At 43.3% G+C, this 22436-nt stretch overlaps 3 protein-coding genes across 11 annotated transcripts; 2 read left to right on the top strand and 1 right to left on the bottom strand.

Annotated features, from left to right (window-relative positions):
* Positions 1-361: 361 nt before the first annotated feature.
* On the top strand, positions 362-3602 carry LOC127331191 (uncharacterized). Of its 3 annotated transcripts, none has more exons than XM_051357257.2 (3): positions 363-666; positions 781-2886; positions 2963-3602. In XM_051357257.2, exons 1-3 carry the CDS (start codon positions 432-434, stop codon positions 3313-3315), a joined length of 2694 nt encoding a protein of 897 aa, XP_051213217.1. In that variant the 5' UTR covers positions 363-431; the 3' UTR covers positions 3316-3602. The 3 variants fall into 3 exon arrangements, with proteins under 3 accessions (XP_051213216.1, XP_051213217.1, XP_051213219.1); XM_051357259.2 differs by having other exon boundaries at positions 364-666; positions 768-2886; XM_051357256.2 differs by having other exon boundaries at positions 362-2886.
* A 2818-nt stretch (positions 3603-6420) lies between these two features.
* Positions 6421-10715, bottom strand: LOC127331189 (uncharacterized). Of its 6 annotated transcripts, none has more exons than XR_007869661.2 (7): positions 10370-10715; positions 10104-10245; positions 9829-9898; positions 9603-9715; positions 9088-9152; positions 8704-8768; positions 6421-8582 (listed from the first exon to the last, which is right to left on the bottom strand). XR_007869661.2 is itself a non-coding variant. In XM_071825861.1 (6 exons), the coding sequence occupies exons 1-2, from the start codon at positions 10509-10511 to the stop codon at positions 9833-9835; spliced, it is 474 nt and encodes a 157-aa protein (XP_071681962.1). In that variant the 5' UTR covers positions 10512-10715; the 3' UTR covers positions 6421-8582; positions 8704-8768; positions 9088-9152; positions 9603-9718; positions 9829-9832. The 6 variants fall into 6 exon arrangements, 4 of the variants coding, with proteins under 4 accessions (XP_071681962.1, XP_071681961.1, XP_071681960.1 ...); XR_007869659.2 differs by having other exon boundaries at positions 10104-10242; XM_071825861.1 differs by having other exon boundaries at positions 9603-9718; positions 10104-10715.
* Positions 10716-11276: 561 nt separating this feature from the next.
* LOC127331187 (putative receptor-like protein kinase At3g47110) lies at positions 11277-15858 on the top strand. 2 transcript variants are annotated; one of them, XM_051357253.2, is made up of 3 exons: positions 12648-12771; positions 12975-15243; positions 15371-15858. In XM_051357253.2, the coding sequence occupies exons 2-3, from the start codon at positions 13230-13232 to the stop codon at positions 15727-15729; spliced, it is 2373 nt and encodes a 790-aa protein (XP_051213213.1). In that variant the 5' UTR covers positions 12648-12771; positions 12975-13229; the 3' UTR covers positions 15730-15858. The 2 variants fall into 2 exon arrangements, with proteins under 2 accessions (XP_051213212.1, XP_051213213.1); XM_051357252.2 differs by having other exon boundaries at positions 11277-15243.
* The last annotated feature ends 6578 nt before the right edge of the window (positions 15859-22436 follow it).

Raw genomic sequence — 22436 nt, 5'->3', positions numbered from 1 at the left:
GTGAAAACCCAAGGATATACAGCTGCTTAAGAAAGTCTAGTGCCTTTTTATTAACACCAGCTCAGTCCTTTTTGTGATCTCCACAACAATATTGTTTTCTTTGTGCAAGTATCCAAGGGATCGGAGAAGAATTGAATCCCCTTCCGGTCATCTGCAGAAAATGTGTACTTGTCCTGAACCAGAGTTCGCTATCAGTCTCTTGGTCTCAAGCAGTACCACACCTAGCAAAGTAGCAACTGCTGGGTCAACATCATGGACCATTCTTTCCAGGTTTTCTTTCCACGTCTTCGTCAAGTTATCACTCATGCCATTTCTCATCCACTTGTTGCTCTACCGCTATGGTGTTGGTCTGTGGAGGAAATTACAAGTCAACAACTACTTTGGGAGAGACATATAGAGAAGGTAACTGCACAAGATGCAGTACACTAGGCATGGCCCCTGCAGGAACTCCCCGCTCTCTTTCTCCACATGGCACCCTCATTCTCTTTACCCATCTTCTCATCTTATTGCCGTCCAACACCGCCGCACAATCCATCGGCAATGGATCCGAGATCGACCGCCAGGCCCTCCTCTCTTTCAAGTCTGGCATCTCCAGCGATCCACGCCAAGTCTTGGGATCATGGAACACCACGACCCACTTCTGCAGATGGCGAGGGGTCGCTTGCGGTAAGCCTCGTCCATTTCGTGTCGTCTCCCTCGACTTGAGCTCTCAACAGCTCGGTGGTGAGTTATCTCCTTGGATAGCTAACCTTACATCGCTAAGACAGTTAAACCTTTCAGATAATCACTTCGCTGGTGTCATCCCTGATGAGTTAGGCACACTTCAACACCTACAATCTCTGGAACTTGACAAGAACAGTCTTTTAGGTGTCATTCCTAGATCATTAGGCACCAGTGGATCTCTTAGATATGTGAATCTCGCATATAACCGCCTTCTGGGCCGTATCCCTGAGTTCGATAAGATGTCAGCCCTCGAATTTCTTGACCTGTCATCTAATAACCTTTCTGGAAGCATACCTTCATCACTGGGAAATGTTTCTTCTCTCGTAGGTGTATGGCTTGACGCAAACAGCTTATCAGGACCAGTTCCAGAAACTTTGAGCCTTATTCAGAACCTTAATGTGCTGTTTTTAAGTGACAACTACTTGTCAGGGCATGTCTCGGCCAAACTTTACAACATATCATCACTCCTTTACCTTGGTTTAGCCCGAAATAACCTTACTGGACGAATACCATCTAGCATTGGAAAGACGTTACCAAACCTGGTAGGGATGTCTATGTCGGGTAACAGATTCGAGGGATTAATTCCATCATCACTAGCAAATGCATCAAAGCTCCAATCAATTGATCTTGGAGTTAACTCCCTAACTGGACCAGTGCCATCTCTAGGATCTTTATCCGACTTACAACTACTAAATCTGGAAAGTAACTTCCTAGAAGCTCATGTCCGAGAATTCCTTCTCTCTCTTGTAAACTGTCGGCTTCTAGTTGTCCTAACCCTATCAGGGAACAAATTTTCTGGTCAGATTCCATCTACAATAGGTAATCTTTCTCAGTTGAATGAGCTTTACCTAGACAGCAATGACTTGAGTGGAAACATACCGGCAAGTTTAGGAAAATGCAAGCAACTGGATATGCTAAACATGTCTTTTAACAACCTTCAAGGACCAATACCAAGTCAACTCCTCAATAGCACATCTCTATCCCAGGGTTTAGATTTGTCAAACAACAACCTCACTGGTTTAATACCGGAAGAAATTGGTGCGTTGATTCATCTTGTCCATCTCGATATTTCCGTCAACAAATTTTCTGGTCAAGTTCCAGTTTCACTTGGCCAATGTGTCCAATTATATTCTCTCGTACTGGGAAGTAATATGCTTAATGGAAGCATACCTCAGTCTTTCAGTGAACTAAAGTCCATCGAGCAGATCGATCTTTCCCACAACTACCTTGTTGGATCAATTCCAGTGTTCTTTGTGAGCATGGTTTTTCTGCAGAAACTTGATCTGTCTAACAACTACTTTGAAGGGGAGATTCCAACTCGTGGCATCTTCCGGAATCATAGTGCAGTAATATTGGATGACAACACAGGGTTGTGTGCAAGTGCAACCACCAATTTGTTTCAGCTTCCAGTTTGCACCACAACTTCATCTGTTGAGAGTAAGAAGGATGCACTCTTATTGGTAAAAGTAATTCCTCCAATTGCTATTGCCTTGCTCTCCTTCATATTCTTTGTGGTCACTCTTCTGAAGCAAAGGCAACCAGAAGCAGGTCCATGCTACACTGGGACAATGAAAAAGGTTTCATATGGCGGCATTGTTAAAGCTACCAATTGGTTCTCTCCGGTCAACAAGATCAGCTCGAGTCGAACCGGTTCGATCTACATTGGAAGGTTTGAGTTTGACACGGATCTGGTCGCCATCAAGTTATTTCATCTCGACGAGAATGGTGCACGAAGTAGCTTCCTTACTGAGTGTGAGGTGCTACGTAACACACGCCATCGCAATCTTGTTAAAGCTGTCACGGTATGCTCCACAGTAGACCTTGAGAACAATGAATTCAAGGCTATAGTGTTTGACTTCATGGCCAATGGAAGCTTGGACATGTGGCTGCACCCGAAGCTGCACAAAAACACCCCCAAAAGGGTACTGAGCTTTGGCCAGAGGTTAAGAATAGCGATGGATGTGGCTTTGGCTTTGGATTATATGCACAACCAGTTGACGCCTCCTCTAATCCACTGCGATTTGAAGCCCGGCAACATTCTTCTGGACTATGATATGACTGCAAGAGTAGGTGATTTTGGGTCAGCAAGGTTTCTCTCTTCAACCCCTGGTAATTCAGAAGACTTGGTTGGCGTGGAAGGAACAATTGGCTACGTCGCACCCGGTGAGTTGAACTTTGTTTTGAGTATTTCTTATTGTTTTTTTCTCTTGTATTAATAATGCCATAAATGCTTTTACAGAGTACTGCATGGGATACAGAGTCTCAACAGGATGCGATGTCTACAGTTTCGGGATCTTGGTTCTAGAAATGCTCACCGGAAGGCGACCGACAGATGCCATGTTCACCGACGGACTGAGCCTTCACAGGCTGGTGAACTCGGCATTTCCGGATAGACTTGGGGAGGTTTTGGATTCCTATATTGCCCATGAGCAGCAGAATGAGTGTGACAAAGTACTGAAGCAGAGATGCATTGTGCATTTGGTTGAAGTTGGCCTCCTGTGTTCAATGGAATCGCCTAAGGATCGACCAGGAATGGCAGAAGTTTGTGCCAAAATTCTCTCTCTCAAAGAGACTTTCTTTGAGTTATGCTGATTAACCTGCAGATCTACATGTTCTTCAATAAAAAAATACGCTGCATGGATATCTTTGATCTAACTCTTGGTTCAACAGGTCACGTCTTAGTGTGGGCAAATCACCAGAACTCTAGTTATTAATATTTGAACTCCTGGAGAGCGTATTGGAGCTCTAGCGTCTCCTCAAGAGATCTGTATTTTTTTTAAATCTAGATCAAATTTTAGAACCTCGATGTATATGATTAATCTGTATATCTAAGGAAGTATATTGCAGCACGGTATGTGCATGCACGTGCATTGTCTGAATTTCCTGAGCCATGATTCTTAATTCCACATGAAAATATACTTTGATCAATCAAATTGTTAATTTTCATAACACTTGCAATATGTTAAGTTACTAGCATTGTCGATGTTGGTCCTCCTCGGCAGCACAGTGACGTTGCGGCGTCCGGCATCACTCTTCTCCTCACGGTGCTCCTCCTCCTCCTCCTTCTCCTTCTTAGCCAAGATTGAGAGGGAGTGTTTCCTAGTGAAGCCTCCTCGCTTGCTCTTGAGGGATGGTGACATATTTGTAGCATATGGAATATCCATATTGGTTGTTCTTATCTATGAAGAGGACTAACTCTATTTTTTTACATTCATGGAGTTGAGTGAATTTCCATTCTCCCTTAATTTTAGGGGTGTTTCGATGATTTAGAGCACTTGTGCTATTCCTTTGTCGATTCCTTTTAGATTGACACGACATGGGCACGGGGCCTAGAAAAGAATTCCGTTCTTGCCACCAGCTCCATACAATTTGTCTCGAAGATAACCTTCTCAAACTGACGTTCTTTGGCAAAAACCGTAACATCCCTTAGTGCAAAAGCTTCAATAATTAAAGGTTCAGCTGTCTATAAAGCTTGCACCATGCTCCCCTGAATCCCAGTGAGTCTCGAGCAACACCACCAGAAGATGCCACACCATCCTCTTCTCTTGTTGCCCTATTAGAGGTCAATTTAATGGCCCCTTCTTCCAGCTCTCCCATGTGCAGATAGGTCTAGCCTTCTTCACTTTTTTTCTTTCTTTAAACTATCCAACAAGAATAGAGTTTCTACGATATTCTCTACATGTCATTGTTGGATTGTAGCCTTGACCATCATGACTCCATCTATTTCGTGAATCCCAAATTGCTGATATCACCAAAATAATAGTCGCCTTATCAAGCTTGTTGAAAGCTGCCGAGCATAATATATCGTGTGCTCACGGCCAATACAACCGGGGCAGTTTGACACTGAGATAATCCTTTACAAGCTTACCAAAATGCTGAAATCGGCCTAGGTCCTTTGCACAATATTTTTGGTGGATGCCTAAATACTCCACTATCAGTCGCAATGTTCAAATTGCTGGACTGGCAGCAATTTGCTGGGCCATTTGGAAAGCACGTAATAAAGCATGCTTTGAAAAAGTTTTCCCTAAAAATCTTGTTGAGCTAATCTATCGTGCTGTGGTTTTCATGAAATATTGGGCAGGATCTCACGTTGCAGCTGAAGCCTCGCAACTGAACCAAGGTGCTGATGCGCTCCTCGAGATGGCTGCTGGAGCTGTTACCAGAAGGACAGATGCTGCTGGTGCAAGCAACGCCCCCAGCCTAATGGATCGACCTGCTGGTGATATGGAGGTTGATGGAGAAGACGCTGATAATCTTGCTGAGCAAAATGCTGATGTTGGTGCCCTGATAAAAACTGCAATCGTTTGCTCTGCTGTTTGATGTCGGTTAAAAACTTCTGTTTGCAGGAGGCTGCTGTTCGCCTCATCGAGCCATCCTTTTGGTAGTTGTAGATGTTATGAAACTCCTAGTCAAGTTTTTAGTCCCATCAAAACGCTAGCTGGTAGTTTTATGCGGCGATCCTTCCCCTTTTGCTTCTGTGTTGTTTTGAGGCATGCTGTCCTCCAATGGCTGTGGTGGTGTATATAGTTGGTAGGAGCCTTGTGGTGGTGAACTGTAAAACCTGACTTTCTTTTTCACCAGTAAAAATGCCCGTGCGTTGCCACGGACGAGCGACATCACACATAAACAAATCAAAAGTGTGGTTAAAATACAAAGATTATGTCCTTCATCTATAACATTGTTTCTACATTGTTTCAAACAAGTCTGATTTATGTCATTAGACGGAGCAACGAAACCGAGTAGCAGCATCATAGTAGGCAAGGGAATGGAAACAAAGCCATTGTGTTGTCTCATCAGGCTTACTTTTTTCCGAATTTATATTTGAGACATATTCATCATATGCGGGTGAAGCACGGATGCGAAGAGTAATTCTATTGTGAACATGCAGATTTTGAAAAATATATGAGCACATTCAAATGTGTAATGAATAAGAACTATCTATGATTATAAGTACACCATTTTTTAAAATATTGTTGGAACATCAACTTAATTATTTCAATTGCATTTTTGAATCATACACACAAAAATGAAGAGCTTATCTAAATAATTAATATAAATAAAAAAAGATAAGAAAAAGTCATGGAATTTTTCATATCGCACCGCAGCATGTTCTGACATAAAACAAATGTTTCAAGTGATGTAAATAGTTAAATGCAGATTGTAGTGCTCACCAATGCAGTATTGTTTTTATTCTTTTTTTAGGAACACATTAATAGCCAGCATCCCTTCTTCACGGAGGGGAGATCATCAGGGGTACATTGGGTTGCTGACTGGATGTAATGGACAGACCAAGAAGAACTGGAGGGGTGTTAAAAATTGATAAACTAAAACTGCAGGTGCCACGCATCTTGGAAACCAAATGATCACAGATTGTAGTTTGGTAACATGTTTTAATACCATGTTTTATCACCTTAACATGTTGCCAAAATAACAGCATTAGCTAACAGAAGAGAAAAGAACGAGTAAAACAAAAATTGTTACAGTGTAATCCTTATCTTGAATCACCTGCAACCCCTGGCAAACCGAAAATGATTACAATGCCATTTTTCTTGCGCAGATGGCAAGTTACGGTGAGTTTCTTGTTTAAGTAAGGTACAGAGGTAGAAATACAACAATCAAATCAGCAGTAGGAGAAAAAGGATTATATGCTAGACTGCACAGATCCTATATAGAATACAATGTACACCAACACGTCTAGATCACCACAGTCCATTGCTCATATTTATTCATACACAAAAATAGATACAACCAGGGAGCTCAATCATGTTGGCTAGAATGCTCAATGCTCTTGCTAACAGTTCTGGGAAGTGAAACTAAATTATTCTCGCTGACTCAAAAGAGAGGAATCTGACTATATATAATTACAGTGAAAAGGCTAGTCCTTTACTGTTCAATATATAATTACAGAGAAAAGGCATCATTATTAACAGAGAAAAGGTACCTAACACAAACTTAGCAAATAAAATTAAATATTTATTAGTCTCATAAACTAAATCCTAGAAACAAACAATTTGCATCAAACAACTGAGCTTCAATGCTTGTTTGGATCACAGAGCCCTCACAGTTCAACTCAGAACAATAATTGACACCAAAGAATGGCACCCATGTTGTCTTAATTACAATAGCATCATGCTTCAATTATCCAGGGTCCTAATAGGTACTGGACAATTGCAATTGTGTACCAAATAGTGTACTAAAAATAGAGATTGCTAGTTCAGTTCAGAAAGACCAGGCTTTTTGTAATGAAATGTGCCTCTAGTGAATACTTTGTGGTAAATCAACTTTTAAAATCGATGATATAATGAGAAAAAGGCATTATTAATTCTTCGAAGGTGCCACATGTGTATCTTTTTGAAAGCAGTTACAAAAAATAGAAGTAGCAAATTATCTTTTTAAAATCGGTGATATAACAAGAAAAGGCATCATTATTAATTCTTAAAATGTGCCACATGTGTATCTTTTTGAAAGCAGTTAATTAAAAATGGAATGTATGCAGTATGTTTAGTCCTCGGAGATATGCATAGTCCTAACCAACAGAAATTTTCAAACTCAAACTGCATTCAGAGCAAACTTTAGACCGTGAGACATAAAGTGAGTAAATTTGGGTTGTTCTGCCAAGTCCTAAACTTCCCAACGTTCAGCATGCACAGTTCTCCAAAATGTAAGAAAATAGTAAGTTGGGAAGAGGGTTCACCCGCTTTTCTGAATTATTACTACCAGTCTCACGTGCAGCTCAAATACAACCTTTTAAGGGACATTCCTGAGCAAGCTAGCCATGGAAAAACATATGAGTGACTAAACACTCAGAAGGTGGAGAATAATAAGCCACAAATACAATTTCATGTTAGAGCTAGAAATTCTCATGTTTGTAAAAGGAGTTAGTACACATGTACACATATCAAAATATTACTGAACTTTTAATAACGGCGAGGAGACCATATTCAGGGTATGACCTGATAAACTGGATATGGAGCAACCAAGAAAACAAGATGTGCCGAATCAAACTACCGAAATCAAACAAAAATTGTAAAATCGTGTGGAGTGCAAAGAACAATTTTGCAAAGAAAAATGCTATGAATTCTATAGTAGTAGTACTGCTAATCTGAAACTTTGCTAATTACCGAAGACCATTATTTTGTAACTTATTTCATCTCTTCAGTAAATAAGCACTACTAATCTAAGTACAGGTCTTCATTATCCCCTGCTATGACTATAAATTATGTAAATTTTGCATTCTGTCAACACCACATATTCTTTGTTTTCTAAAACAGCTTTGGATATTACTTATGATGTAGGAGCTTTCCTAGTTCTAACCTTCAGTCATGTAAGCGACAAATACATGATATATATCTATCCTACTTTGGCTTCCTATACTTTAACCTGATATCTGTCTGCAACCCAGACAACAACCACATGTTTCCCATCTTCACCATTGCTGACATGAAGTCAGCCAAGATATTTCTCAGGTGTTGCTGTACTGCCTCACCAGAGCATCCAGGCTAACAAACTATCAAGTGCATCATTTAGCATGCAACTTGTGTTGAATAACTGATGTCAACTCCAAGCATAGAAAGAGCTATTTTATTAAGTAAACAACTGATATGTGTTTATGTGTTGAAGTAACTGATATGTCCTTACGTGTTATTTAAATTTCATTATTGTGCATGTTAAACTACAGATGAACAGACCACCTGGGCAAGAATGTCATCCAGATATACTCTCTGCAGCCTGCATCCCTTGAGTGAGGGTACGCATGTGTCTAAGAACTTGATATGCAAGATATACCATATTCAAGAGTGCACTAACAATCGGAAACATCTCTGAGCTCTCATTATCTGGACCAAACCTTCAATAGTGTGCTGAAATAATAACAAAAAAAATATCAGAGCGTGGCTGGCTGCTAAGTACAGAACGACCGAGGAGATCCTAGATTGAACTGAAGTACACCCCTTTTTCTTATCCAAATCATCTTCCTCTTACCTGTACCAAGTCTCCTGAGGCCGGACCATCTCTCATGTCGCATCTTTTCCGAGTCACCCAAGACACTGCATTTCAGACACGATGGCATAAAGTGAGGGCGGGAAGGCTGCGTGAGATCAGAGTTTTAATAATAAAGATTTAATTATGAAGCATTAAATGTAGTTAGCCTAAAACAGAAGAAATAATAAACCTAGGAAATTTGTAGCTAATGTTACATAAAATCAATAACAGTGATCAAGTGAATGAACAACCAAAATGATTTTGACACAATCGTCCATAAGTAAATGGATATACTGATAATGCGGGTGTGCTGCATGAGATCAGAGTTTTAATATTAAATGATTTTGACACCCCTTTTTCTTATCCAAATCATCTTCCTCTTACCTGTGCCAAGTCTCCTGAGGCCGGACCATCTCTCAAGTCGCCGCTTTTCCGAGTCACCCAAGACACTGCATTTCAGACACAATGGCATAAAGTGAGGGCGGGAAGGCTGTTCGGTGGGTTTATTTGAGCCATATATATGTTTAATCTTGTACATTTCTAAGAATCACAACCAAATTTATAAAATAACAATTATGAGGGACCTGACTGAAGTTGAAAAATTAGTACGCATAATAGACAATTCAGTGGAACTCGAAAAAAAGACCCATAAGGTTAGTTGAGCATATGTAGAAAGGGGTAACAATTGTAATGATGAAGCAGAAAAGAAGACGCTCGCTATGATTTGTGTCAATTGAAAAGTTCTATGACGATGCGGTGGGGATTAGCAAGTGACTAATTGAGGGGCAAGGTCAGTGCGCTACAGCTGGTGTTGTCTTATTTTCTCTACGCGCGCTAATACAGATCGAGGAAATCTTCGATTCGATTGGATCCAGAACAGCTAAGGGAGGAAACCGTACCAGGTCAAACTCAGAAGATGCGGCGCCGGTGGCCTCTCGGTCGAGGTATAGGTAGATCCGCTCGAATTTCCCCCAGTAGGTCAAGGGCACGCCATAGGACACAGGGAAAGATCCTGCTATGGACAATATACAAAGGAAATACATTGTTTCTTGGAATAGAGTTACGAACAAAGAGGTAAAATGAGAAATTGCAAAATAATCACATTTAGGATATTGTTTGCCACACCTGTCTACCTTTGGTCATCAGGAAGAATGACCTTGACCTCCTCGCGTATTTGTACCCAGCCTCTTTGATCCTGCCATAAATAAAAAACTCTTTGATCAAGAGAACAGGATTGGAACTGGGCAATGGCCAGAGAATACCACACACATACATGCTGCTAGATCGATTAGAGACTTCGCTTTGCTGCTGCTCTAGCGTTGTTACTGCACATCTGAGTTAGTCCTACAGGGGATGGGAGGGGAGGCGGGGACAGAGAGAGGAGCTAGAGAGGGACATACCTGCTCTATGATTTCTTGACGATGTTGAGACCGAGGAGGTAGGATCTCATCTTCTTCACGGGGATGTGCTCCTCCACCCTCTCTTCTTCCCCTCCCCGAAGTATCCAGGGTTTGCATTGTTTCTCTTGATCTGACGGCGCTGCTATACGCCGGGGATGTGGTTGTGAGAGATGGACGCATAAGATCTGATATCCCTGTACATGTCCTCTCTCCGGAGGGAAGGATAACCCAGCGTTGCGGGTTGGGGCATACGGATCCGGACGAACCTCGCAAGATCTTGGTGGCCGTGTCGCGGATGACGGTGACCTCGTTGACGATGGCGACGTCACAGAACATGGCGGCCTGCTCGACCTCGGTCATGAGTTTGGGCACCTGGCCGACGAAGAGCTTGATGGCGCTCTCCTCCATGCCGCCCCGTCTTCGCCGGGGGCAGCGCCACCTCCCGCGGCCGCGACAGGCTGCTGCTCCTCCCTGTCGCCAGTGTCCTCCTCCATTGGACCCCGCGCCACGTGGGTGGCTGGCGAGAGCTGGCTGGCTGGCTGGCTTAGGGTTTGCGTGGGCGGCGCGGCGGCGTGGTCTGGTCGCGTGGGCGCGGTGGGGATTCGACCAGAGGGGGCTTTTCGGGAAAAAAAAACCGACATCATGGCATTCGTGCGTATTATATGTGATTTGTTGGGCTCGGCCCATTTGCGCGCGAGTAACGCTGGACGAAGCGACGACCAAACGTTTGACGTATTGTGATGGCAGAATAAGGAACCACTTTAGTCTTTTTAAGTAGTAGAGATAGAGATTATCCCCCGATAATGAAAATCAATCCCTCGGTGGGTCGCTTGGAAAAAAGCTTACCAAAATGCTACGCGTTTCATAACTTGACCAAAAAATTCCCTCAAAAAGAAAAAACCTGACCAAAAACCTGGCACCATCGGTAGTACATCAAATTTTCACAATTTACTCCATTGGTGGTTAAGGAATAGTGTGGTTTATTTTAGTAAGCACCTGCCTAAGCACTCCCTTTTTATATGAACTTAGAGTTAAAATATTTTGAAATTTCACATTTGCAGAATATACTCCTACACATGGTCCAAAACATTGACTACTGGCCTAAATATCTCGACTCGTAAAATCGAACGGACGGTGGTGAACTAAAAAAGGAATACGATGCGCAGCTGCAGCCGTTGGATCTTCACGCTGGTGCTCCGTCCCTGATGTTCTCCGGCGAGGCGACCCCCTCGCTCCGCCGTGCTCGCTTGCTTCTCCCCGGCGTCCAACGCCTCCACCAGTTCCCTCTCCATCCTTTCCTCGCCGCCTCGCCGTCGACTCCCCGATCCCCGTGGCGCGTTGCGCCATGCTGACAATGGTACCGCTCGCCTTCGCCTACCCGCCGCCGCCGCCGCCCGGATGCCCACTCGGCGCCTCGCCTAGGGTTTCTTCTCTCGGCCGGGGCGCATCCGCAGGTTGTGGGGTGCGCTCTTTCCCATGACCTCATCAGGCCTCAGCCCCAGAGTCTCAAACGCCCGCAGCAAACCCTCGCTGTGGCGCCCGGCAGCTCCCTGACTCCCCTTGCTACGGCGAGGTCTGCCGGCCCCAGGCGCGTGGAATACGAGCGAGCACTGAGTACAATGTATCCGGTACGTCTTGCACTAGATTCCCAGTTTGCCATGCCAAAATGGATGAAATACGGTTACCTGCCCGAAATTCAACATTTTAGATTGTTAGTGCAACAGGAATTGCAGTGCAGCATCAGTTTTTTTTCAAGGTATGCACAATCGCTTTAAGCGGTTCGGGTTTGTGTATGTGGTCTACTGATATGGGGTGGATGCTACCAAATCCCGTAGCACACAGCTTCAGCACCCGTTTGTTTTGTTGCAGTTTGATGTGTGCTCTGCAGGTTGAAGTCACTGGTATGAGTGAGGACTAGTCCTACGCACCCCCGTGTGTTGGTGTCAAACTTGTCGCTTTTGCTCTTGGAATTTCTACTTTGCTTACTACAATTCTACTAGTGTCGCTGCCTGCACACGTTTTCTTTCAAAAATATCTTTGTTTCTTTCTTCTACTTTTCCTGACCTGTGCATCACGTTCAGGGTGAGATAGCCACTTCATGTATGAAGTCAGTCAACTCAGTCAAGCATGACTTCAGGCTTCCGGTAGACGAACCCTTTAAATGACCTCGACACACAAGATCACCCAAGCTTCAACCAACCAGCACTCAAGTTCTTGTAGTTCTTGGTTCTTCCACGTCCTGTAACTCTGGGCATCATGCCCTTAATCTTGTCTCTGTTCTTTTCTTTTCTCGTCCTTATCTCCTGCAGCACTACAATACTCGAAGCCACACAAGCAAACAAGTCAGAGATTGATCGTCAGTCCCTCCTTTGCTTCAAGTCTGGCATCAACTCTTACCCCCTTGGCATCCTGGACTCATGGAGCAACGATTCACTTGACTTTTGTAGCTGGAAAGGTGTCACTTGCGGCACAAGGGTTCCGCACCGGGTGTTCTCTGTTAACCTCGCCTCTGCACAGCTCAGTGGGCAATTATCTGGATGCGTAGGCAACTTGACTTTTCTATCCAGGATGAACCTTGCCGATAATAATCTGTTCAGAACCATCCCAGAAGAGTTAGGCAGGCTTCCAAACCTTCATACGCTGAATCTTTCTGGCAACAATCTTGAAGGTAACATCCCTGATTCATTAGGCACTAGCAATTCTCTTAGTTATGTCAATCTTGCAAACAACACTTTTACTGGTGGTATCCCTCTCTCATTGGCCAATTGCTCCTCACTCAGCACACTTATACTGTCACGTAACAACCTCTCTGGAGAGATTCCTTCTACTTTGTTTGATAACAAATCTAAGCTTAATATGGTTGATCTCCAGGTGAATTCTTTCATTGGTGTAATTCCACCTTTCCATAGAGTCAACGCTCTCAGAATTCTTCGTGTGACAGATAACTTGTTGTCTGGAAGCGTACCTCCTTCAATAGGAAATGTTTCTTCCCTCACTTCTATATTTCTTGGCCAAAATAAGTTATCAGGAATTATTCCAGAAACTTTGGGTCACGTTGCAAAACTGCTTGAGCTTGACCTAAGCTTCAATAGTTTATCAGGGAATGTCCCGTTGTCTCTTTACAATATGACATCACTCCAAAACTTTAGCGTAGGTAGCAATGGTCTTATTGGAAAAATACCATCTCACATCGGTTACTCATTACCAAAGCTCCAGTCCCTGATCATGGGAAGCAACAATCTTGAAGGTAACATCCCTGCTTCACTAGCCAACATGTCAGATCTCCAAATACTTGATCTTTCAGACAACTTGCTACATGGCTCTGTTCCGTCTCTTGGTTCCCTGGCAAACTTACGTCGGTTAGTTTTGGGGACGAACTTTCTAGAAGCACATAATTGGTCATTCCTTACATCTCTAGCAAATTGCACCCAGCTGACAAAGCTGTCCTTGGAAGGGAATGCTCTTAATGGAAGCCTACCTATAACAGTTGTTAATCTTTCCACTAGGCTAGAAGATTTATCGCTTGGGTCAAACCAAATATCAGGTTCCATACCTGCTGAAATTAGCAATCTTGTCAGTCTCACTTCGCTTAGGATGGAAAGCAATTTCCTTTCTGGAAGCATACCTTCTACCATTGGGAGGCTGCAAAGGCTGTATATCCTAAATCTCTCAAAGAACAAATTATCAGGTCAGATCCCTCCCTCTGCTGGTAACATTACTCAGCTGGGCAAGCTTTATCTTGATGATAACAACTTAAGTGGAAACATACCTGGCAGTTTAGGTCAGTGCAAAGGACTTCTTGAACTAAACCTGTCTACCAACAGCCTTGATGGATCAATACCGGTCAATCTTTTTGCTAGCCCTCCACTTTCCTTGGGCGTGGACTTTTCATACAACAAGCTCACAGGAGAAATACCATCAGAAGTTGGCCGTTTGGCAAATCTTGCTCTTCTGAATGTTTCGAACAATCTGTTGTTCGGAGCGATTCCTGAAGCCCTTGGAAGCTGTGCCACTCTGTTATTCTTGCGCATGGAGAGAAATAAGCTTCAAGGACAAATTCCTCAAAGTTTCGGGAAGCTGTTGTCCATCCAGCAGATTAATCTAGCTCGGAATAGTTTATCTGGTCCAGTGCCAGAATTCTTTGGCGATCTCACTTTCTTAGACAAGCTTGATCTATCATACAACAACTTTGAAGGGCCAATTCCCTCTGGTGGATGCTTTCGTGACTCGAGTATGGTAGTTTTGGATGGCAATAAGATGTTATGTGCAAGAATCCCCATGCTAGCACTCCCAATTTGTGATGGCACCTCAAAGAAACATATCCCTTTGCTAACAATAGTAATTATAATTACACTGTTACTTGCTGGTTTACTATTGTTATATTTGGTTGCTACTATTTGGAAAAGAAGGGAGCAGTGTGTTACATTCCCATGGTGCAATAAGATTCTCAATGTGTTATGCTTTGTTGCCAACCGGAAGAGAAAAGAAGTTGTTGCCCATCAGAAGAAAATAGAAGTGCATACATGTTCTAACCACAAGGAGACACTGAAGAAGATATCATATGGTGACATTCTGAAAGCTACCAACTGGTTTTCTTCGGTCCATACTATCAGCTCAACCTGTACCGGATCAGTTTATGTCGGTAGATTCAAGTCCGACAGGAGTCTAGTTGCCATCAAAGTATTCAACTTGAATGAGCCTGGTGGATATGATAGCTACTTTATTGAGTGTGAGGTGCTACGAAGCACCCGCCATCGGAATATAATGCGACCTGTGACTCTATGCTCGACATTGGACTCACAGAACCATGAGTTCAAAGCACTGATCTTCAAGTTCATGGTTAACGGCAGCCTTGAGAGATGGTTGCACTCTAAGCAACACAATGGAATCCCAGGCAGAGTGCTAAGCTTTGGCCAGAGGATATGCATAGCATCAGATGTGGCTTCTGCTCTTGATTATGTCCACAACCAACTGACGCCTCCTTTGATCCATTGTGATTTGAAGCCACACAATATCCTATTGGACGATGACATGACTGCACGGCTGAGTGACTTTGGCTCAGCGAAGTTTCTGTTACCAGGACTCGTTATCCGTAAAAGCTTGGTTGATGTAGGAGGAACAATTGGATACATTGCACCTGGTGAGTTTGCTTTTCCCACCTCACACTTAAGTACAGTCTTTCTTCTATGTACGTGTTTATTGACTTTTTTTCCATATACATATGCACGGATTATTTAGTATTTAACTGCATTCCTTTACTTTTGTAGAGTACGGGATGGGCTGCAAGATCTCAGTAGGAGGAGATGTGTATAGTTTTGGAGTGCTTCTACTGGAGTTGCTTACTGGAAAACGACCAACCGATGATCTGTTCATCGATGGACTTACCCTTCGCATGTTCTCAGAATCCATGTTCCCTGACAGGGTTGCAGAAGTTCTAGATCCTCATATGGCGCATGAGGAGCATCAAGGGTGCGTAGAAGCATGGATGCAGAGATACATAGTCCCGTTGGTTGCTCTTGGGCTGTCATGTACTGTGGAATCTCCCAAGGATAGGCCTGGAATGAAAGATGTTTGTGCTAAACTATCTGCTATGAGAGATGCTTTTCTGGAACTTCATGATGATTGAGGAATATTTCAGTTCTGTTACAGCATGCTGATTCGTTATTGTTAAGAATTTAATATTGTACTATGAAAGTGCATATCGTACCCTATCTTTTTTACAAATGAAAGGAAATTTCAGGACAAACGTGGTTTACATTGAGGCATAGTTGGCTACGGAAAGTAACAACCATGTTTTTATTTCGAATCTGTCCAATTAGCTCTATTTTTGGCAATTATTTTTTTTACTAATAAACTCCCCCATTTGTTGTCAATTTTTTTGATGGCTAATAATTGAAGGATGCATCTTGACAATGCATCCTGCATCAGTAGTCAATTTTGAAGTAAGGAAATATATGCATATGAAATGTAAATTTGGGACTAGATAATAGCATGACCTGTATTCATTTTTTGCTCTCTCATTTTTCTTTCCATGCATGGATGAGACTATATATTGTTTACATTTCTCCATGGCCTGTAGCCATTATTGCTAAGAATGGGCTAAAATTCTGAATAAGGTCTCAACAGAAGATTACGAGAGGCTTGCTAGTAAACTTGGTATGACTGTTGATGAAATGCTAAACGAGGCAGATTTCTCTAAGACTGAACTAGCATATAAATATGCCTGTCATGTACCGTGGAATCTCCTAAGGATAGGCCTGGAATGAAAGATGTTTGTGCTAAACTATCTGCTATGAGAGATGCTTTTCCGGAACTTCATGATGATTGAGGAATATTTCCGTTATGTTACAGCATGCTGATTCATTATTGTTAAGAATGTAATATTGTACTATGAAAGTGCATATTGTACCCTATCTTCTTTACGAATGAAAGGAAATTTCAGGACAAATGTGGTTTACATTGAGGCATAGTTGGCCACGGAAAGTAACCACCATGTTTTTATTTTGAATCTGTCCAATTATCTCTATTTTTAGCAATATTTTTTTACTAATAAACTCCACCATTTGTTATCAATTGTTTGATGGCTAATAATTGAAGGATGCATCTGCATCAGTAGTCAATTTTGAAGTAAGGAAATATATGCATATGAAATGTAAATTTGGGACTAGATAATAGCATAACCTGTATTCATTTTTTGCTCATATTGTTTACAGTTCTCCATGGCCTGTAGCCATTATTGCAAAGAAAGGGCTGAAATTCTGAATAAGTTTGTTATGTGTCTGCAGAGAAGTACTTGTTGAATGTAGATGGGCTGCAGCCCAATAAGGCAGCCCATGTGGTCTACAATTCCTGAAATCTCAAGGCCCATCACGTCGGCAGCTTGGGACAGCCTTGGGGGACAAAGTTTAGTCCCACATTGCTAGTTGGGAGAGAGTTGGAGTGGTATACAAGGGCTGTTGTTCTAGTCATTCCAAGTGAGTGAGAATAGAAGGAGCCCTCGCGCACTCCTCCTCCTCCGCCCGCCCGCCCGTCTCGGCACGTCACGTCACGTCACGTCACGCACGCACGCACGCACGTCGCGTTTCGTGACTCGAGTTCGAGACACACTCAAGGAAGCCTAAATTTTTGCTTGGTGCACCAGCTGTGTTGGGTACGTGTCGACCTGCATGTGCATGCTCGCCGCGTGTCCCTGGCTTCCTCCCAGGCTATACAAGGAGACCGATTAGATCTGGAGAACAGTGCTCTTAGATCTCTCTCGCGAAGTTCCCTTTGCTGTGCTGCTCTCTAGTCTTCCCCATCCCGGCGACTGCGTGCACAGCCGTCCGGGAGAGCAGGCCTCCGAAACTCCGTCCGTTGAGATCCTGCACCGGGAGACGGGCGATAAGGTTTTTGGGGAGCGTCTCGGCGCGACTGCTTCGCCAGTTCGTCTGCTTCATCGACGACTTCGACTACACCATGGGCGACATCAACAACTCCCATGGTGGTGGTGGTGCTACTGCTGGTGCGATCTTCCCGGTCGCGATGTACGTGATTTCCCTCTCCTACCTTGCACTGCTACTTGTTCCATGTTCAGATCTGATGCATGTGCTTAGTCTGATGTGTATGATTAAGTATGCTTGTGCATCTATAATGTTGCTTTCGGTAATTAAACTCACACGGAAATTGCCTAATAATCCAACAATCCAAAAACCTTATTTGCATAGGCAATTTTCACCGTCTGGTTTTGCTGATGCGCTCAAACCGAGCCCGTTTACGGGTTCTCATTTCAAGAGATGGCAGAGTAAGACCCTCTTGTGGCTCACTTCTATGGGCGTGCACCGAGTTGCGGAAGGTACTCCCAGAGGTCCGCTTACTCCTGACGAGGATAAAGCGTTCGGGGATGCCACCGTAATCTTTGTGGGTGCCATTCTAAGTGTGCTTGGAGACAAGTTGGTTGATGCTTATCTGCACATCCGAAATGGGAAGGAACTGTGGGATGCACTGGACGCTAAGTTTGGTGCTGCCGATGTCGGAGGTGAACTGTATGCTATGGAGCAGTTCAATGACTACAGAATGGTTGAGAACCGATCTGTAGTAGAACAGGATCATGAGATACAGATCATGGCAAAGGAACTCGAGCTCCTTAAGTGTGTGCTACTGGACAAGTTTGTCGCGGGATGCATTGTCGCTAAGCTTCCTCCTTCATGGAGGAACTTTGCCACTTCCCTGAAACATCAGAGGCATGAGTTTTCTGTTGAGAATATCATGGGCTCTCTGGATGTTGAGGAGAAGGCGAGGGCAAAAGACAAACACACTGGAGGAACCGAGGGACGTTCTGCTGCCAATATGGTACAGAAAAATGCCCACAAGTCCAAGGGAAAGAACAAGGGAGTCTCCCAGACTACCAACTTCAAGAAGAAGGGGAAAACGGAGAAGAAAGATCCTTGCTGGGTGTGTGGTGAGACAGGCCATTGGGCTAATCGGTGTCCACAACGCAAAGGAAAGAAATGTCAGGCTGGACAGAACTCAAATTCTGTCAGCATGGTCATTGGCAACACAGAGGAAGGAACTACAGGGTATGGTAATATGTTACCTACTGTTCTTTCGGTGTTTCAGCCCACGGAATGGTGGGTTGATACAGGTGTCAATGTTCAGGTGTGTGCTGACATCTCCATGTTTACCTCTTACCAGGCCCGAGGTTCCTCAGTAATGATGGGGAATGTGTTACATGCTACTGTTCGTGGTGTTGGCACGGTAGATCTAAAGTTCACTTCGGGAAAGATCGTGCAACTGAGGAACATGATGCATGTCCCTTCTATCAAGAAGAATCTCGTTAGTGGCTCCTGTCTTATGAAAGATGGGTTTAAGTTGGTGTTTGAGTCCAACAAAGTTATACTGTCTAAGTATGGAACTTTTGTTGGAAAGAGATATGAATGTGAGGGAATGTTTCGCTTCTCTCTAGAAGACTTCTGTGATAATGTTCTGAACCATGTAAGCACTAGTGTTAATGAAACTAATGTTTGGCATTCACGACTTTGTCATGTTAATTTCGGTTGTATGACGCAGCTTGCTGATATGAGTTCAATTCCGAAATTCACCTTTGTCAAAGGCTCTAAGTGCCATGCTTGTGTGCAAGCAAAGCAGCCTCGCAAGCCTCACAAGCATGCGAAGGAAATAAACTTGGCACCACTAGAGCTCGTGCATTCAGATCTATGTGAGATGAATGGTGAGTTGACAAGAGGTGGAAAGAAATATTTCATGACTTTGATTGATGATTCCACTAGCTATTGTTATGTGTATCTCCTGAAAACTAAAGATGAGGCTCTTGATTTCTTTAAAATCTATAAGGCTGAAGTTGAGAATCAACTTGAAAGAAAGATAAAAAGGGTTCGGTCCGATCGTGGTGGAGAGTACTTTTCTAATGAGTTCAATTTATTCTGTGCGGAACATGGTATAATCCATGAGAGGACGCCTCCCAATTCCCCACAATCCAATGGGATTGCGGAAAGGAAAAACCGTACTCTAACAGATTTGGTTAACGCCATGTTAGATGTTTCGGATTTATCCAAGGAATGGTGGGGGGAGGCTATATTGACTTCGTGTCATGTCCTAAATCGTGTTCCAACCAAGAATAAAGAGATTACCCCTTATGAGGAATGGGAAAAGAAAAGACCAACACTCTCCTACCTACGAACTTGGGGTTGTTTGGCTAAAGTGAATTTGCCAATCACCAAAAAGCGAAAGCTTGGACCAAAAACCGTGGATTGTGTCATTCTTGGCTATGCTGCCCATAGCATTGCTTATAGATTTCTTGTGGTGAAATCTGGAGTGGACGACATGAATGTTGGCACCATCTTTGAATCAAGAGATGCTACATTCTTTGAGGATATATTCCTTATGAGAGATATGCATGGCATGTCTAGTTGGGAATCTGATCCAATACATGAAACTCCTATGGAGTCTGATGATGAGAGTTCAGATTCTGATGAAGATGACAATGAAGCTCCCACAAGGAGCAAGAGACAAAGGACTGCAAAGTCTTTTGGTAATGATTTCATTGTGTATCTTGTGGATGATACTCCCACTACCATTTCAGAAGCTCTCGCATCTCCTGATGCAGACTACTGGAAGGAAGCGGTTCAAAGCGAGATGGATTCCATCTTGGCTAATGGAACGTGGGAGTTATCTGAGCGTCCTTATGGGTGCAAACCTGTAGGATGTAAATGGGTATTTAAGAAGAAGCTTCGAGCTGATGGTACTATTGAGAAGTACAAAGCTCGGCTTGTAGCCAAAGGCTATACCCAAAAGGAAGGCGAAGATTTTCTCGACACCTACTCACCTGTGGCGAGATTGACCACCATTCGAGTACTACTGTCATTGGCTGCCTCACACGGTCTTCTCGTTCATCAAATGGACGTTAAGACGGCTTTCCTAAATGGAGAGTTGGACGAGGAAATTTACATGGAACGGCCTGATGGTTTCGTACTACAAGGTCAAGAAAGAAAGGTGTGTAAATTAAAGAAATCTTTGTATGGTCTTAAACAAGCTCCCAAACAATGGCATGAGAAGTTTGAAAGAACTTTGACATTTGTGGGCTTTGTTGTCAATGAAGCCGACAAATGTGTGTACTACCGCCATGGTGGGGGTGAGGGAGTTGTCCTATGCTTGTATGTGGATGACATACTAATTTTTGGGACAAGTCTCAAAGTGATTGAGGAGGTAAAAACCTTCTTATCTCAATGTTTCGAGATGAAAGATCTTGGAAAAGCTGATGTTATATTAAACATCAAGCTATTGAGAGATGGGAATAATGGGATTACACTTGTGCAATCTCATTATGTTGAGAAGGTGTTGAGCAGATTTGGCTATACTGATTGCAAATCTTCTCTCACACCTTATGATCCTAGTGTCTTGCTTCGAAAGAATGAAAAGGCAACTAGAGACCAATTGAGATACACTCAAATCATTGGTTCACTCATGTATTTAGCTTGCGCTACGAGGCCTGATATCTCGTTTGCTGTGTGCAAACTTAGCCGGTTTGTGGCCAACCCGGGAGATGATCATTGGCATGCTCTTGAGAGAATAATGCGCTATCTAAAGGGAACCATGAGTTATGGAATTCATTATACCGGGTATCCAAGAGGACTCTAAGGGTATAGTGATTCCAATTGGATTTCTGATGCTAAGATGAAGGCCACAAGTGGATATGTTTTCACTCTTGGTGGTGGCGCTGTTTCCTAGAAGTCTTGCAAGCAGACCATCTTAACAAGGTCAACAATGGAAGCAGAACTCACAGCATTAGATACAGCTATTATCGAAGCGGAATGGCTTCGTGAGCTCTTGATGGACTTGCCTATGGTTGAAAAACCAATACCGGCCATCCTCATGAACTGTGATAATCAAACTGTGATTATCAAAGTGAAAAGTTCTAAGGATAATATGAAAAGTTCCAAACATATCAAGAGGAGACTGAAGTCTGTCAGAAAACTGAGAAACTCCGGAGTGATAGCATTGGATTATATCCAAAGTGCTAAGAATCTGGCAGATCCTTTCACAAAAGGACTATCAAGAAATATGATAGACCTTGCATCAATGGAGATGGGTTTGAGACCCACTTGAGTTGCCGAGGGGGTAACCCAACCTATGTGATCGGAAATTCCGTGAAGTAGGACCTGGGAAAACAAACCGGAGCAACTGAGTTGAGAGAAAATTTAATACTCCCACTCCGCTGCAGAAGCAATTCTCTCATAGCTACTGTAAGGCAGGTTGACAATGTCTTAATGTGTTCTGAGCGGCTCTTGATGAGCGAAGACGTCGTCCTACAGGGCGATCTTTTGAAGAACACACCTATATGAGTGACACTACTAGTCATAGTGTGGGAGATTTGGGTGAATCTCTAGTTAGCTCATGAAGGGCCGAGGAGTATGACTCATAAGCTCCACCCGAGGGGAAGGCCAAGGTAGCCTAGTACCGTGCCGGCATTGAGCGAAACTTGCTGCACAAAGACTGACAATTCAAGGCACAGTCCATTGTTCAGTTGTAGTCAAGCGTAGCACCTTGCCTAAGTGGAAGTTCAACTTAACAGTCTCCACCGAAGTGCAGGTATATTAAACAGTAAATGGAACTAATGTGTCATCTGATGTGCATATGAGATCTGGTGGGGGATTGTTGAATGTAGATGGGCTGCAGCCCAATAAGGCAGCCCATGTGGTCTACAATTCCTGAAATCTCAAGGCCCATCACGTTAGCAGCTTGGGACAGCCTTGGGGGACAAAGTTTAGTCCCACATTGCTAGTTGGGAGAGAGTTGGAGTGGTATATAAGGGCTGCTGTTCTAGTCATTCCAAGTGAGTGA

Source organism: Lolium perenne, chromosome 2 (assembly GCF_019359855.2).
Source record: "Lolium perenne isolate Kyuss_39 chromosome 2, Kyuss_2.0, whole genome shotgun sequence".
NCBI lineage: Eukaryota > Viridiplantae > Streptophyta > Magnoliopsida > Poales > Poaceae > Lolium > Lolium perenne.
The sequence above is the reverse complement of the archived record's forward strand: the minus strand, read 5'-3'. Positions and strand labels throughout refer to the sequence as shown.